General features: G+C 52.1%; 1 protein-coding gene across 4 annotated transcripts in view; it reads left to right on the top strand.

The window, feature by feature from the left end:
* The window catches only part of ZNF362 (zinc finger protein 362), a 34,965-nt gene that overhangs the window by 2,587 nt on the left and 15,082 nt on the right, over positions 1-17,296 (top strand). The window contains exons 2-5 of one of the 4 annotated variants that reach the window (XM_081144531.1): positions 9,659-9,712; positions 11,089-11,214; positions 16,379-16,442; positions 16,631-16,877. In XM_081144531.1, coding sequence (XP_081000657.1) covers positions 11,177-11,214; positions 16,379-16,442; positions 16,631-16,877 — 349 coding nt within the window. In that variant the 5' untranslated portion in view covers positions 9,659-9,712; positions 11,089-11,176. Of the gene's footprint in view, positions 1-9,658; positions 9,713-11,088; positions 11,215-16,361; positions 16,443-16,630; positions 16,878-17,296 lie in introns of all 4 variants that reach the window. The other 3 variants (XM_081144530.1, XM_081144533.1, XM_081144532.1) reach the window with 3 other exon arrangements.

The following is a 17,296-nucleotide window of genomic DNA, read 5'->3' on the forward strand; positions in this document are numbered from 1 at the left end:
AATTGCCAAGGTGAGGATACTTAACACCATCTTAAAATTCAGAAAACTGAGACTTGGGGAGGTTGAGCAGTGGCAGAGGAAGGCTTAAACTGAAGCTTCCAGCCTCCTTGTCTGGGGATCTTTTCCTAGGTGGACTTTGGTGCTCGTGGAGAGGACTCTTTCTCACCTTCTAGATTTTGATCTCTCAACTTCTGCTGACCCAGTGACTGTGTAAAAATCTAGAGGCCCACCCCCTACAGACTATCAGAGGTGAAAAGGCCCTGAGAAGCCGCTGGGTTGAAGTAACCCAGTGATTCGGGGCCCAGATAGTACTAGAGCCCTGGTCTCCTGTTTCCCTTCCTCTCTGGGACACTCAGAGAGAGAGTGAACCACTCTACCCACCGCCAGGCTCCACTGGGCTCAGGAGAGCTGTGATTGTTGGTTGTGCTGATGGGCACTATAATGGCCAACACTGAGAGACATGGGTCTGTCCCAGGGGCTGAGGAATAGGCTATTTGGGGAATGGAGGCAAATGGCCCCAGGTGGAGAGGAAGCGGGTGTGTGGGTGTGGTGTGAACCAGTTCTGAAGCTAGCCTGGCTCCAGCCCTTCCCTGGGTAGGTACTTCTCTGCCCTGCCTCTCCTTAAAGTAAGAGTTGCTTCCTTCCTTCTTTCATCTCCCATCCATTAATTTATTCATTTATTGGTCTGCTAGATCCTTTATTCTTTCATTTTAGTCTTTGTTCTTTCATTTATTCATTACTTTATTGGTTAGTCATTTCATTAGTCCACCCATTGTGTGTCCGTTGGTCCATCCATCCATCCATCCAGCTGTCCAGTCCCCGGTACACCTAGCCCAGGTGGACAGCCATGTGAGATACAAGTGCAGTCTCTGGGGCTCTAAGGAAAGCCAACGGGGAAAAGGGTGTGAGACTGCAGGTGTGTATAGCACTCACCAGGGCAGTATTCATGGGTGTCTACGTGAGTCCCCAGGGAAGGTCTCTAGGAGAAGAGGAGACTTACAAATACTAAAAGAGTGCCATAGACCATCTCGACGGTGGATCTGGTCCTGGGACCAAGTCCCATTTGTGTACTGAACTTTACAGCTTGCACAGTCTGGTGCATGGTTTAGGTGACTTTGGCAACATTTTTCCCTTCTCTGAGCCTCAGTTTCTTGATCTTAAAAGTGGGGATTCTCTGTGAAACTCTCATGGGTTGTTGGGAGTGATGATAAGAGTGTCTGCAATGTCTCCCAGATCTGGCCAGGGATGTAGTAGGAGCTCATTATACACCAACTGAACTATAAGGATTGTTGATTACAGGCCTAGGCTCTACCTTGATTTTGAAAACTGTCATGGTGTTTTCAGAATGAGCCAAATCACCTGGGGACCTTGAAAGCCCTGCTCTGCCTTGTCATTCCATTGCTGAAACTTTTCTAATGTTTCCTAAGCATTTAGAACAAAAATCCAAAGTTCTACAAGGGCCTACAGGCCTACAAGACCCTTCAGGTCTGGGCCTGCCCACCCCTCAACTTCAGCTCCCCTGCACCCCTCCCCTCCCCACCCCTACCCCCAGTCTCACCATTTCCAGGCACACTGGCTTCTTTTTGTACCTCGAATTTACAAAACCTGTTGGTAGGGCCTTTGCACATTCCCCACCTAAATGTTTAAATGGCTGGCACCTTCTTGTTTCACAGGTTTGGACTCCAACGTCACCTTCTCAGAGGGGCTTCCCTGACCACCTGCTCTGTAATAGCTTCCCACTGTCATTCTCCATCATGTCAGCCCCTTTTTATTTTTTCTTGTGGCTCTTACCAGTATCCAAGTCATTCTCACTTATTTGTTTATCTGCATTTCTTGTCTGTCTGCATCGCTGGAATATGCTTAAACCCCATGCAGGCGGGTGGGCAGGTGGTTCCAGCGTGTGTGACTGGGGCTTTCGTGGAGGTGAGCCCAGGTGTTGCGGCTGCCTTGGCAGCACCTGGGAGATGAAGCGACACCGAAGTGACACCGAGCTGTGTCCTCTCCTCCCCTGGGAGGCCCCAGGCTGTTGTTAGGAAATAATGAGATGATTAAATCACGAGATTTAAGAATCCCAGTCTCTTCCAATCTCAGAATCTTAGCATTGAGAAGCTTTCCGCCCTCAGAAACTTTGACACTTGGAGTGTTCACATGATCTGATCTGGGATTTAGAATCTTACAGAAGGGGACTCTCACTGCCTTACTCTCACTGCGTGTCAGGCCATGTTATAAAAGGCTTTAGAAATGTTAGTGGATTTAATCCTCATTGTTGTTACCCTCATTTTACAGGTAAATTGAGACAGAGAGATTAGGAAACTTGCCAAAGTCTACAGAGCTTGTCAAGGGTGCTATAGGATTTGAACCCAGCTCTCTGGGGCGCCTCCTTAGAATCCCACAGTTGTTGAAGAGAAGCCCAGCTTCATCAGCCCCTGCACAGAGCTGGAATTCCTTTCCCATGTCCTTGACAAAAGGGCCTCTGACCTCTGCTAGCTCAGAGGGGACTCTTTCCTCACCATGTCCCCCATGCTCCCCTTGTCAGACAGTTGTCATTGCTGGAAAGATTTTCTTTACAAAGTGTGAAGTGGTGTGAGTGTCATGGTTTCCCAGTGCTTTTGTCCTTGTCGTTTTGTGACTTCAGTAGCCTCTTTCTCCCCACTGGGTTGTGAGCTCCTTGAAGGCAGGGCTTTGGTGCATGGTGTTGAATGAATGCATGCATGCATGCATGAATGAATGAATGAATGAATGAATGAATGAGTGGTGTGTACAAAGAATGCATCCTGGACTCCTCCTATCTGTGTTGCACCATGCTAGGCACTTGTTTCAGGGTATTGGGCAGCTTAATGTACTTAGGGAAAGAAGACAGTTACTTCTCCATGTAGCCCCAAGAAGGTCTGTGTCGATTATTTCCCCCATTCTCGGGAGAACGATCTGAGATCTAAAGTCATGCACTAACTAGAGAGAGGTAGACCTCATAGATTATCCAGTTGAGCTTCATTTTGTCCATTGTGGAGACTGAAGTGGGAAGGAAGAGGAGTGGGCCTTGTCCAAGGACACTCACATCGAGATGCTTTGCCTGGTGGGCTTTCTGCTCCCCAGGTGCCAACAGGCTGCCACAGTATGTGCCTAGGGTTCAAAGGCAGGGACAGTTCCTCTTTGGAGAAGCTCCTTCTGCAGCACCGGCCTCCTCACCTCCACAGTGGGGTAACATTCCTGATGCACAGGGGTGCACGAGAGCCCAGCGCCTCACCTGGCACTTGGGTGGGATTGAGGAAGTAGGCATGGTGGAAGTGGGTTGGGGGCTGTGGAGATGGCTTCCTGGGACCTGGGACTGGGGTAGCTTTGGAGTTTGGGTAGGATTTGGGGAGGGGACTGAGTGGTGTCTTTAATGGGTAAGGTGTAGGGGGAAGACCCAGGTGTCTGGGGCCCAAAGTGTCCTGCCTTGTCCCTGCCTCATTTGTGTAGCTACAGCATTTCCTTGGTGGGGGCTCCCCACCATCTAGGTCCTTCTCTGAGCTTTGGGCAAAGGCTTCATGCTCTTTGAGGGGACAGTCTAGCCATTTCAGGTTCTGGGGTTGGGGTGGGCACCCCTAGATACACTGAAAAACATACATTCTTATATATTCACATTATCAGCCATCATCTACCACCTTTGACCTTACCCTCCTTTGCCAATGTGGGGTGCTCCCCTGCTGTTTCAGAAGTGCCCCGACTGGGCCCACAGGAGCCAGGAGTTCAGGAGGCATGTCTGCTGGAGCGTGCATCCACACACATGATACATATGTCACATGGGAACACATGCATACACTCCTGCCACCTGCAGGATCACATACATGTGCAAATACCTGTGTGCACCCTCCCAGGAAATGACAAACAGCTGCATGGCTGCCCCTCCTCATGTACTTTCACATGCATGGTACATGCCAAGTTTATCAACTGCACTCAGGCATACTTGTATACATGTGTGTTTTTACATGTAGGTGCATCTTGCATGCCCATTCATTTACGCCATGAGGATGTAGCCTCCCATGCTGGGCTGTGCACATTGTCTCCCGTGAATTCACACGTGTGCCCACGCCCTGCCTGGATCTGCTTGCAGTGGTGGAGCAGGCAGCTCGTTTTCATCTCCCACCTTCATTCAGCAGTATTTCTTGAGCATTTACTATATACCAGGCCATGTGCTGGATGCTGGGGACAGAGGTGAGGAAAATTGACATAGTTCCTGTCCTGGTGGGGGAGACAGACATACAAAAGAGCACACAAATGATGAAGTGATTATATATTTTGGTAAATGCTGGGAAAGAACTACTTTTCTCAGATAGGGGGCTTCCCTATAGCTTCGTACTTGTGGATTTACTATAGTGAGTGACAGTCATGGTGTATGCAGGGGAGAGATGCTTCTGGGAAGAAGTGATACCTGAACTGTGGCCAGAAGTTTTCCAGGTGAGGGCATAGAGGCAGAGGGAGCAATCTGAGCAAAGGCCCTGAGGTGGGAAATCAAGGAACATGGAGAAGGTGGTAGCTCCTAGACAATACCTGGGTGAGGGTATAAGAGACGAGGAGGTGGGCAGGGCCTGGAGTAGGTCTTCTCTGGCCTCTTTACCCCTCCCTGTGTGCCCAGGCACTCCCTTTGCTGCCTTGCCCTGCTGCTCAGGGCCCACTCTTACGCCTCCACTCAGGCCTGAGCCCTGTCTGACCTGACCCACAGACTACCTGCCCCTGGGGGTCTGGAGATACAGCTTGAGAACAGGCTCTGACCATCTGCCAGGGGTTCCCTACCTACAACCACAGGACCTGTCTAGAAAGTTCCTGGGGGCCAGGCCACAGCTGGGGTTCAGCAGCTGGCTATCCTGCTTTGAGTGAATCCTAGACTTGGCTCTCCACATCAGCAGAGCAACCCCTGTGGGTCCTGAGAGGCTCCAGCACTGCCTCATTCCCTCCCCCCCAAGCCCAGGTAACAGCACTGCATGGTGGGATTTCAGCCCTTCCCAGCCCCTTCCCAGTGGGTCTTTGGAGTGCGGCTCCTTATGCGTTAGAGAACCTAATAACAAAACAGCAGTAGACGGAGTCCTTACTGTGTACCAGGCATTCTTCTAAAGACTTTATACATAGTAACTCATTTGATCTTCACAACAACACTGCGGAGATACCATTAGCATCCCTAGTTGGGTAACAATCTCTTGGGTTTCCCCCTACACTGTCTTGTCCCAGAATCTGTACTGTTGACCTGTCAGTTGCCACACTCCCCTCAGAGGGTCCAGGAACTCAGGCTGTGACTTAGCTGAATCTGTTTTTTAAGGGAAGGAACAAAGGTCCAGAAAGGAAGTGGACTTGCTAAAGGTCACACAGCCAGCCAGCTCCCTTGGCCCTCACCCGCTGCCTGGCCTTAGGCAGGTTACATACTTCTCTGAGCCTTATTTCTGCCCCCAAACAGGAAAAGATTACCACAGAAGCCAGGAGGGTGGAGACTTTGGGGGATGCAAGCAAGGGGACTGCAAGGGGGTGGGGGCTTCTTGGGTACCCTGGATGTGCGCTTTCATAACAAGTCAGTATGCTGTTCATTTATGTTCTGAGCATCTTTCTGAACATGTGTTATATTTTGAAATGTTCACAGCATCTACTTCACAGGGTCGTTAGGAGGCTGAGTGAGAAATGCTTATAGAACATCTAATAGCACCTGACATGGAAGACGTGCTCAGTAACTATTACTGTTGTTGTTTTGTTATTGTCATTTTCTGGAGGCAGAGCAGTTCCCTGTGGGGATGGGAGCTGGGGATCCCCGGGGGCAATGGAAGTAGAGAAGGGCATGTGTTCAAAGCCTGCAGAATATATTCCCTCTCAGCCTTGAGAGGAGAGTCAGGCCCATTTCCTAGGTGAGGGCAATGAGGCTCCCAGAGAGGGTCACTGTTCTAGGTGGTTCTGGGTGGCTGGCAGTGGGATGGGGAGCCCAGGGGGGTATATCATCCCCGCTCCCACTGACAAGGGCACAGAGAGCAATCCCCTCCTGCTCGTTAACCCCACCGCCACAATGGAAACAGCCCTTCCCAATCCCGAGGGGCTGCGGAAACCCAGCCTAATTGGATCCAGGACCCTTGGGAGCCTGTTCCTCACAGGAAGTTCCCAGGAGCAAGCTTCTGAGGCTGGCCTGGGTCTTGGGGGTGGGGTGGGGTGCAGCAGCTGGGGCTCAGGGCTCTGGGCTGCATGGAGTAGGGCACATGGAGGGCAGAGGGGTCATGGGAGGAAAGCTTGGAGCACACAGGGGTGTCAAGGCGTTGGGAAGATGGGAAACCTCAACTTGTCTTTCTTAGACCCTCTCCTGCTCGTCCTTTTCAGGCCATCCCTCTGGCCCCATAATGACCTCTCCACTGAAAACCTTGGTCACGGCCTTCTGCTCAGGGACCTCCCATGTCCTGTTCTCCCCCCACCCCACCCCCGCCTTTCATCCAAGCACCTTAGCCTGGAACTCTGGTCCTTTGTGAACTGCCCCGGCCAACTTTCCCTCCTTCCTCTGTGAATTTCTACACTGTACTTACAGTAGACCAAACGTGATACTGTGCTTTCCTGCCTCTGGGCCTTTGCACATGCAGTTCTTTCCACCTGGCCTGCCCATCCCTGGCATCTGACATCTCCCCTTCCCCCCATCAGTAAGTCCCCTCTTCATGAACTCTTCATTCAGATGGGCTCATCTTCCCAGGAATACCCCACCCCCTAGCCCAGCCACGCCCCCAGCAGTAGCTTGCTGCCTCTCTGCGGCAGGGAGCGTGTTTGAAAACCCTTTGCATCTTCACAGGCTAGCAGTTTTCCATGCCTTTGCACACACTTCCCCTCTGCTCAGAAGGTTCTCTCTACACCCTCTCACTCTCCTGGCAAACTTCTCGGTCTTCCAGGCCATCGTGGACAGACACCCTCCTCTCATTGATTCTCTCAGTGAACATTTATTAGGCATCTAGTGTGAACTAGACACTTGAGTACCTACTATGTGGCCAGCACTTGATTCTGGGCCTACAGTGGTGGCTCCATCTTTGTGTGTCAGGACTGGAGTATTTAGAGGTGTGAAACAAAGGTGGGATAGGGAGAATGCAGGTGGCAGTGGGTGTGTATGATAGAGTGACCCCATTCCTGCGGGGGAAGAGGTGAGAAAGTGACTTTATAGGAAGAGCCTGGTGAGCTGTGGGGCTGAGTCAGGGCTTGGGGTTGTAACCCAGAACCAGACCCAAGCTCCCCTTGGAGGGCTCCCAGCTCTGTGGGGACTGGGCAGACAAGTAACCAGGCAATTCTAGGACAATGGGATCAGTGCTTTAGTGGGGGAAGCCAGGCAGCTGTGGGAAGTCAGGGGAAAAGCTGCAAATGTAGCCTTGGAGGGGCCAGTGATCAGGAAAGTTTTCCCAAGGCAGTGACACCGAGCTGACTTAATAGTTGATGGCAACCTGTAGGGTTTCAGCTTGGTGATGACCCCCAGGTGAAAGGGCACAGCCTGTGCAAAGCCACAGTGGCACAAGAGAGCAACTAGTTTTGAAATCTGCAGGTAGTGAGGCTGGAGAGAGGGAGGTACCTGTGGGATGCATGTGGCTAGCAGGGCCTCCATGGCAAAGGCCCCTGGGTGCCATGCTGGGGAGTTTGAACTGTACCTCAAAGTGATGGGAACACAAATGGGATTTAAGCAGGAGAGTGAGTGGCCTGGGCAGGCTTTCTTTTGTTTGACCTGGTCCTGTCCCCTAAAGCCTCCAGATAGGAGGGGGAGCCCCTGGCTGGGGTCTGGGCTGGGTGTGAGGCTCACAGTGGGACTTCGAGCAAGCCCCTCTCTCCTCCTGGGTAAACCTGCAGGGCATGAGGCCAGAATCCTCACGGGGCTGTGGGTGGCTTGGGGTGTCTTTGCTTGGCCAAAGCTTGCTGAACCTTTAGTTTTATTAAAAATAGTCCTTAAATAAAAGTCACGTAACCACCCTATAGAAAAATCAGAGTGGCCTGAAACACCACCGTTATTAGCATGTTTGTGTTTCCTTCCCCTCTTTTCTCCCTGCACCTAATTTTTATACAGATGTCATCATTCTAAACATAATTTTTTAAAACTTCCCTCCCCCCACTCCTGACTAATGTATCGCAGGTATTTTCTGAATTACTGAAGGGTGGTTTTAATCCTTTCTAACAGATCCAGTGTCAGGGTGGAAAGTGTGGGCTCTGGAGCCCAATTTCTAGGTTCAAATCAGACAGGGACTGCTTGACTTCGGGCAAGTTACCTAATTTCTCTGTACCTCAGTTCCTTTTACATTTGATATAAGTATTAGATAAATCATTACAGTGCCAGTAAACACTGTCTGTTAATAATGACTGCAGACTTGTGTCACTGTTGAACATGATTTACAGAACCATCCCCCTCGTTTTTGCTGTTGTAAGAAACCACTGAAGCAAACAGCTTTGTGCCTAAAACTTTGTCTATATTTGGGCTATTTTCTAGGGATAGATGACCAGGAATGGGATTGCTAGGCCAGCATGTCCGAAAATTTTTAGAGTTTATGACACAATATTGCCAGATTGCCTTCAAAAATGATTGTTGCAATTTACACTCCCAGCAGTAATGGGAGTGCCAATTTCATCATAGGCTCACCAGCACTGGGTGTTATCATTTTCTTATTTCTTTTTGCTATTTTAACAGGTGAAGCTCATTTAATTTTCACTAGGGAAGCAGAGCCACTTTCTGTGGTTATTAGCAGTTAACATCCTTTTGGGTCTGCTAGTCTTTATAGCTTACAATGCCGTCTCAGATCAATTAGGGAGACAGGGCTCAGATATAGGAAATAGGAAGCAGCATAACACAGGGGACAACATGGTGCCAGGATGAATGGAAGGTACCCAGAGGAGGGAGAAGGGACTTTCCTCTACCCAGACCATGCCACGTGCAGTTCCTCCACCTAGACAATTCATTCATTCAAACATTTATCAGGTACTGTGTGGGGCTCGAAAGGTAAATGACTCAGCTGTGGTTCTGCCCTAGCAGAGAACATGCCCAGCAGCAGAAATGGATAGGAAAACAGGCAGACAACGGAGTGACAAGTGTCTGATGATGGAAATGCAGGCCACAAAGGGAGCAGAGTGGAGGGGCGCCCAACACAGCCTGGGGGGTGGAGGTAGAGGGTTCCAGAAGGCTTTTAAGAAGAAACAGCCTATAAGCTGAGGCCCAAAGAATAAGTTGTAGTTAACCAGTGAAATGAGGAGGGCAGAGGGCTCCAGGGGGAGGAGGCAGCCTGGCTGAAGGTGAGAAAGTGAGGAGGGAAGTGGAGCACTGAGGGAACTCTCCGAGTAAGGCCGAATAACCAGGGAGGCCAAAGAGGCCAGCGGGGGCTGAGTAAGGGCTAAGGAGTCTGGACCCTGTGTGCAGGGAAGCAGGGAGCGTGGAAGGTTCTGAGGAGGGGGTTGTGATCAGACTTATATTTTAGAAACATGAGAATGACTATTGTAGGAGAATGGAATGGGGGGTGTGGGTAGAGGTGGGGAAACCTGTGAGGAGACCCTTGCAGTAGCTGAAGGGGACCTGGACCAAGGCAGGAAAGGGGGTAGAGACACTCCTCTTTCCCCACCTGGTGGAATCCTAACCAGCTCCAAAGTGTAGGTTGACTGTTCACCTCTGTCAGGCAGCCCTCACTGACATTTGCTATCCCTTACCCAGGTCATGTGTACCTGGAGGATGGGGGCTGCGCAGGGCCTGGCATGTAGCTGTCAAGTGAGTGCCCATCGTTAGCTGACCGTGACCTCTCCCTGCTCTGCCTCGCCTCCAGACCCTCCAGCTGTTCCTCCCCCTCCCCCCTTCCTTCCTTCCTTCCTTCCTTCCTTCCTTCCTTCCTTCCTTCCTTCCTTCCTTCCTTCCTTCCTTCCTTCCTTCCTTCCTTCCTTCCTTCCCCTTCCTTCCTTCCTTCCCCTTCCTTCCTTCCCCTTCCTTCCTTCCTTCCTTCCTTCCTTCCTTCCTTCCTTCCTTCCTTCCTTCCTTCCTTCCATTTCTCTTTCATTTTTTAAAGAATAAATTTATTGTTTTCAATGGAAAAGCAGCCGAACAATATTACAGAGAACCTGGAAATCAGAGAAACAAAGACAAAAAGTCTGACCAGCTCCAGCTGCTTCCCAGCACGCCCAGCCTCCCTCTGGGCGTGGTTCCCTGCTGCTGGCTTTTTCTGACGCAGGTTTTTATTTTTGCATCCTTGTAATCATAGTGTCCGGACAGTTTTGGGTCCTGTTCCCTCCCATTTGCTTTGTGGCCACCGGGACTGGGCAATTCTCATTTTTTAATGTCTGTGGGATGGGCTGAGGTTGGGGGAGGGACATTAATTGCTTAACCACACCCCCCTGCCCTACAGTGGGTAAGGCCAGTCACATTCTACCCTGGGCTACTCGTCCTCTTTGTCTAGGCCTCACCCTTCTGGGGTGGTAGGGCCTGGCACTGGCTGTACCCCTTCCTGAGTGCTCCTCCCCCAGTTCTCCATTGTGGAGCTTGCTAGGCTGGCCTCAGAGGCCACCCTCCTGGTACAGGGTGATAGACCTGGTTTCAAACCCAGACTGGGCTCTATGACCTCAGCAAAGTTACTTCACCTCTCTGGACCTCAGTTTCCTTATAATGGGTCTATTATAACAGTAAAATAATGGCTGTAAAATGCCCTGACACAGTTCCTGGCCCATTGTAAGTGCTCAAGAAAAGGTTGTCGGCATTATGATACTTTTCCATTCTATGAAGAGTTTCTGAAACCACCGTGGGATAGATGCTGGAATGGCAGAGGTGAACAAGCACCATTCCTACCTGGAAAAGCTCATAGTCTGGCAGGGAAGTCACCCAGGGAGGCAGATAACTGCCCCAGGGTTTGATTGTCCCTGTGGTGCTGGGTGGCATCCTAACTCCATCACTTGCTAGCTGTGTGACTTTGGGCAAGTTGGTCAACTTCTCTGAGCTGCTGTTTCCTCTTCTGTTAAATGCACATTTCAGTGTCATTGGGAAGATTCAGTGACATGATGCATATGACATAGCACAGTGCCTGGCACATAATAAGTGTTGAAATCAACTGTAGCTGCCATTTTATTATTATTATTGTTATTGTTATTCTCATATACAAGGTGCTGTTGGGAACACAGAGGAAGTGACTGACTGGGGGTTCAGGGAAAGCTCCGTAGAAGAGGGAACACTTGAGCTGGGTCTTGAAGGATGAGTAGAAGTTCACCAAGTGGGAAAGGACACTCTAGGTAAGCAGCCTGTGATTCCAGGTTGAAACCTGTCAATGAGGGGTTTGTTCTTTGGGGGAATTAAGCCATTGTGTTCATCCCAGCTTCCCCGAGCGCCCCACATTGCCTCCCCCTGGGTCTGCATGGAGGGCTGTGTGCACGTACCCACTTTAACAGTATCCTCCTGTGACTCCGTGTCTTGGTAGTTGTGGGTTCCTGCTCATGGGAGTTGTATCCCTGTCTGTCCGTGTTTGGGGCTACAGGTCTGTGTCTGTCATGTGTGTCTGAGTTTGGTGCTGTCTATATCTGCATGTTCCTGTGGCCATGTCTGTCCACATTGCTATCCAGAGGATCTCCCAGGCCACACCATGGGTGGCGACCTGAACATACTTCCTTGGCCTCCAGCTCAACCAAATAGCCAGGCCCCCTTGGTCATTCTCCTGCCTGGCCCAGGTTTGGCCCTGCCTATCACCTCCATTCCCCAGGGGCCTCCTGATGGGTGTTCTCTCACTGCCTCCACTCCTGGCCTCTCTAGTCCTGTCTACACTCGGCAGTCAGTGGGGTCTTTCTAAACCACAGATTCTGTCTCATCGCCCACTGCTTTAAGTCTAGACTCCAGGCCCAGGATTCAGGAATCGACCTTCTGGATCTGGCTCCAGCCTCGTGTCCTGTCTCCCAGTCCACACCAGAATGCCTTAGCTCCCCGTGTTGCTTCTCACCTTGGCCTTTGCTGAGGCTCCTGCTAAGAATGCTCCCCACTCCTCCTTTGCCTGGCTAACTCCCACTCATCCTTTAAGACCCAAAGCAGGCATCATCTCCCCTGGGAAGTCCTCCCAGATCCTTTCTTTCCATCCTGGGTCAGGTCCCTGGCTCTGGGCTGCTCATCCCTTACTTGGGGGGAAGAAGCAAGTGACTTGCCCAAGATCACACAGTTGGTGAGTTGGAGCCAAGATTTGAACCTGGGTGCATTGGGCTCCAAGCAAAGCGGGCTGTTCCATGGGCCAGGTGAGGTGATTGTAGCTAGGACTTGTGGAAAGAAGTGAGAATCCTGAGGATGTGGCTGGTGGTGGATCTGAACTGGGAAGGGAGGGAGGGAACATGTTGTAGATCAATGTATATATGGGCAAGAACATCTGGGCAGATGGGGATGCCCTCTTGGAGTTGGGAATGGCTAGAGGAGGTGCCCATCTTAGGGGAAGACCAAGTCCAGCTTGGGCCTGCTGAGTCTGAGAGGCCCTGAGATAGTCAGAGGGATGTGTCAGGGAAGCAGCTGGAAAGCTGGGCCTGGAGCTCCAGGGAGAGGCCTAGGTTGCAGGCGGAGACTTGGGTTTGACTGGTATTTAAAGTCCTAGAGTAGATGGGCCACCCAGGTATTGAGGTCAGTGGGAGAGGAAGCTCCTACCCTATTCTAAGCAGCCCAGTGGGAGTGCTGTGAAAGAGACTGAGATGAGGGACCTAGGGGTCATGGCACACAGATCTTCCCAAAGGGCCCAGGTGACAGGGATGCCATGTAGGACTGGAAGGTGGCCTGTCGGCTTTGACCACATGAGGTCCTTGGTGGCATGTAGTAGGTTTCATAGGCAAAAGTTCTTTTTTGCAGAAACCTGGGTCATTTGTCTGCTTCCCCCACTTAGCTTGGGGCTCCCAGAGGGCAGGGCTCTTCTGTTTGCCTCAGGTTCCCCAGCACTGGTTCTCTGGCCCATAGCATGTATTCAGAATCAATGGATGTGTTGATGGGCGGATGGATGGATGGGCCAGTTGCCATCAGAATGCTGTTTTCAGAGGCAGCTCTAGGAGGTGTCTCATTCATCCACCCATCCAACTTTTCCCCCCTTTTAGAGCAAAAACCCAAAATGACAGCTTGTTTGCCCCACTGCAAGATCAGTGCTGTGTATCTCAGGACTCTCAGTACCGACTCTAGGCTTCTTTCTGGACCATGAAGCCCAGGCCATGTTCCCTGCGCAACCACCAATGTGTATCCTCTGCCTGTTCTGCCATGGACATGCAGCCCCCGCCCACCTGCTGTGCTCTGCCTCCATCCCTCTGTGCTCAGGCTTCTCCCTCTGCCTTGGCCCCTAGATTCATTGCTCCCCTTGCCCAGCACACTTCCTGATGCCTTCTCACCACCAGCACCCATCCCAGCACCTTAGCGCAGCATTCAAGAACCTGTGTCTCTCACCCCCTCACCACTCTTCAGTACTCTTTCTGATGTCAGTGGGTGGCTGCTCACTGTCCCAAAGCTGCCTTGGACTGTCATATCTCCATGCCTCTGAGTTGGTGCCTCTGTCGGGATGCCCTCTGCCTCGTCCACCTGTCCTAAACACACGTTTCACCAGTCTCTCTCCTGCTTAAAACCCTCCTGCAAGACAAGGTCCAAGCTGCTTAGTCCGGCCCTGGTCACCTTCCCCCCCCTTACCATGGTCCCCTTGTCATGCAGGTCCTGGGGTTGCAGAGGTGGACACCCACCTCCCAGGTGTGTTGGGGGACTCACATGAGATACTGTTGGTGCACACCTAGCAATGTGTCTGACAGTAGGAGCTCAGCAAGCGTTTTCCCCATCATGCCCCAGCCGGCCTTCCCTGCATCTGACACACAGTAGGTATACACCAGGGCCAGGGTCACTGACTGAATAATTAAATTATTTCAGACCAGCCAGAGCAGGATGCAGACATTAGGCAAAGTTGTGCAGATCAGATCAAATGACTCAGGGCAGTGCCTTCCCCTCTGTGGGCCTGCTTCCCCATTGAAGGTGAGGAGTGGTCTGCCTGGCTGGGGGCCTGGTAAACGGCAGAGAAGATGCTCTGTTGCAGCTACGGGACCCTAGGCAAGCCACGCTCTTCCCTATACCTTTCTGACCAGGGTCGGACTTTGGGAAGCCTGAACTTGGCATTGAATTGGAGGAAGAGGAGAGCACAGCTTTCCCCCAGAACTATCTGAGGAAGAGCTGGTTGCAATGGGCAGAGCCCTGGGCCAGGACTGTTTCACCCCATCTTACAGATGAGGAAAATTGATGCTCAGAAAACTGATGCCCACCATTGTAGTCCAGTGCTCCCTCCTGTTTCCCCATCCATGTGGCCTGGAGAAAGTGCTTCCCTCCCTCCTAGTGCCCTAGTTTCTTCCTCTGTGAAATGGGGGTGAAAATTTTTCCCTGCTTCCTGGGGCTCTGATGAAAATGCCAGGGGGTACAGAATAGCTTTGTAAAGTGCCAGCAGCACTAGATAATTGTGTGGGATTGTCTAAAATAATTCTGATTATTATTCCTTCATTTATGCATTCTTTCATGCAACTTGTATTATTAATAACCTCTGGGCCGAAACAGCTAAGGGACTGATAAGCTGGACTTCGGAGTCAGGCAGTTTAGAGTGGGAATCTCAGCTCTTTGCTTACTTGCTGTGTGACCTTGACCAAGTCATTCCGCCTCTTTGAACTTCAGTTTCCTCGGTTGTAAAATGTGGGCTGTAAAATGTGGGCGATGAGAGTACCTGCCTTCCAGTGTGCCTCACACAAGGTAGGCACTTGGTAAAAGGCAGCCTCCTCACTGTTGTTATTGTTTTGAGGTCTTTCTGAGAGAGAAGTCCCAGGGATCTGGAGCATTCAGGGAGAAATCCAGGCAGGAAGTGCGTCTTGTGTGGGGCTCTGAGGGATGGTAGAGGGAAGGGCAGCTTGGTGTCTGTGAGTGGTGGGAGCAGGAGGGATATTAGAGGCAGGGGCTGCCCTGGCCACCCCAGAGGAAGATACTTTGATCCCCAGGCTGGCCAGGCTTAGACCCAAACTACCCGCAGGCTGGAAGTGAGAGGCAAGGATTTTTGCATATAGGTATTGAGTTATTGGCATGTGGACATTTACCCAACTGAGCACTGGGGTTTGCAAAGCAAATTCCCCAGAGGAACCAACTTATGAAAATCTGATTTCTAGTTTGACTCTGGAACGCTAGCCCTGTGGTCTTGAGCAGCTCTCTTCCCTTCTCTCCAGGCCTCAGTTTCTTCACCTAGAATATCGGGTTATAATACTTCCTGTGCCTTCTTCTCAAGTAAAGACCATAAGAGATAACTAACATAAAAGATCTTTCTTAAAGTGTTGAGATTAGGTTATAATCTTACTGACGGTTTTCTCTGGAAATCCTCTGTGTGCAGTTCCAGTAGGGGCTTCTCAGGCTTGTAGGACCAAGAAAAGAGGTTGAAGGCACTTCGTTTTGGCCTTGCCTATCAAAATAAAGTTCACTTAAGCAATGATATCAGTTAGGCATTTAGTTAGTAATTTCTGTAAGAGAGATAAGTAAGAGAAATTGGATAGGAAGCAAGACAGTGGAATACCTCTGTCCAGCATGGTCCCTGTAAGTCACTTCTTGACTTACTCTAGGGTCACAGGAGGACTTGGACCCCCTAGAAGACTAAGAGAGCGCTCAATGCCCATCCTTCATACTTCCCTGGTTGAAAAGGCCTTCTAACTGCACAGGCCTGCCATGGGAACTGCAAGGTGAGGGCCACCGGTGATTGTCACATACTTTTACTGAAGAGCCCCAGACTGCCCTAGCCTCAGGTCTCCTCAAGCCCTCCTGTGCACAAGTGTTCTGACATATTCCTGTAGGTAAAGGTTTATGCATGGCCAGGCTTGTTTCTTAAAGGCAACTTTCCAGAGTCAAAGGCCAATAATCATTTGGGTCTTTGTAAGTGGTCCTGCCAAAGTGCCTTTCAGAAAGACGGTATCTGATGGCTCAGGTTGCCCCGTGTTCCCATGAGGATGTCTGCACTAGAGGCCATTGGTTATAAGAGCAGGGATGAGGGTGGGCAGTTGCCTCTGCCCTGTGGCCATTTACAGAGTTGCCCCAGGATTCCCGTTTGTCTTTGAATGGGATGGGGGGGGGGCGGGCTTCAGTGTGGAATCGTGGGTCCATGGGTTGGCTCTGCAGCTAAAGTCCTTCTGGGGGATGGGCATTGGTCCGCCAGGGGGCTGGGAGCATTCCGGTGTGGGTGTGACCTTTGTCCTCTGGGCCCACTGAGGGAGACACTGAGTTCCAGACTTTTTTCCCTGGGGCTGTCCTTCCCTGGCCCTGGTAGGATGCCTGCATTGCTGCAGGGTGAGGGTCTCACCGGGGCAGGCATCCCAGACACTGGCCCAGCCTTGAGTTCCCCTCAGGCTGGTGGGGAGGGCCCTCTTCCCTGTGACAGTCGCTCTCTCCCCGCAGGATGGCCGAGCCTCGGTTTAACAACCCCTACTTCTGGCCCCCTCCTCCCACCATGCCCAGCCAGGTAAGACAGAGCGCCACCCCTCCGGCCGCCCTCCCCCTCTTACTGCTTTGCTTTGCCTGGAGCTTTGGAGCCTTGGCCGCGGCCTGCGGGGCGAGGGGCGAGCGGGGGCTGGCTGGTGGACGGGCGGCCCAGGGAAGGGGCCGGGCGCCGCCCACGCTCCCTGAGTCCCTCTCCTCTCCCGCCCGCAGCTGGACAACCTGGTCCTGATTAACAAGATCAAGGAGCAGCTGATGGCGGAGAAGATCCGGCCGCCTCACCTGCCGCCCACGTCGGCCTCGTCGCAGCAGCCGCTGCTCGTGCCGCCGGCGCCGGCCGAGAGCAGCCAGGCGGTCATGTCGCTGCCCAAGCTGCAGCAGGTGCCGGGGCTGCACCCGCAGTCGGTGCCGCAGCCCGACGTGGCGCTGCACGCGCGGCCGGCCACCAGCACGGTCTCAGGTACTGCGGGGGCGGGGCCGGGGCGGGGCCGGGGCGGGGCCTGCGCGGGGCGGGGCGGAGACCGGGGTGGGGGCGTGGCCAGGGGCTCAGTGCCTCTGGAGGCCGAGCGGGCGGGGCCTGGGCTGAGCGGCCACAGCCGGCACCCTGTCCTGGGAGGACCCAGCCCACAAACTCAACCGGACGAGGACGGGCCCCCCGGGGGGCGCATGAGGGAAGCGAAGTCAGTTTAAAGAATTTAGGAATCCAGAGAAGAACCCTGAGCAGACCTGGGGCAGGATGGAAAGGGGGGGGTAGATTTCCTTGGAGGAGCAGATAGGCAGGGAAAGGTTGGCAGTTCAGTAGGGAACGGAGCAGCCAGAGGGAACAGCATGTGCAAAGCGAGTATACGTAGAAAGCAGGAGTAGGACAGTCTGGGTGGG

The sequence above is a fragment of the Miniopterus schreibersii genome, assembly GCF_964146895.1.
Source record: "Miniopterus schreibersii genome assembly, chromosome: 8".
Taxonomy (NCBI): Eukaryota; Metazoa; Chordata; class Mammalia; order Chiroptera; family Miniopteridae; genus Miniopterus; species Miniopterus schreibersii.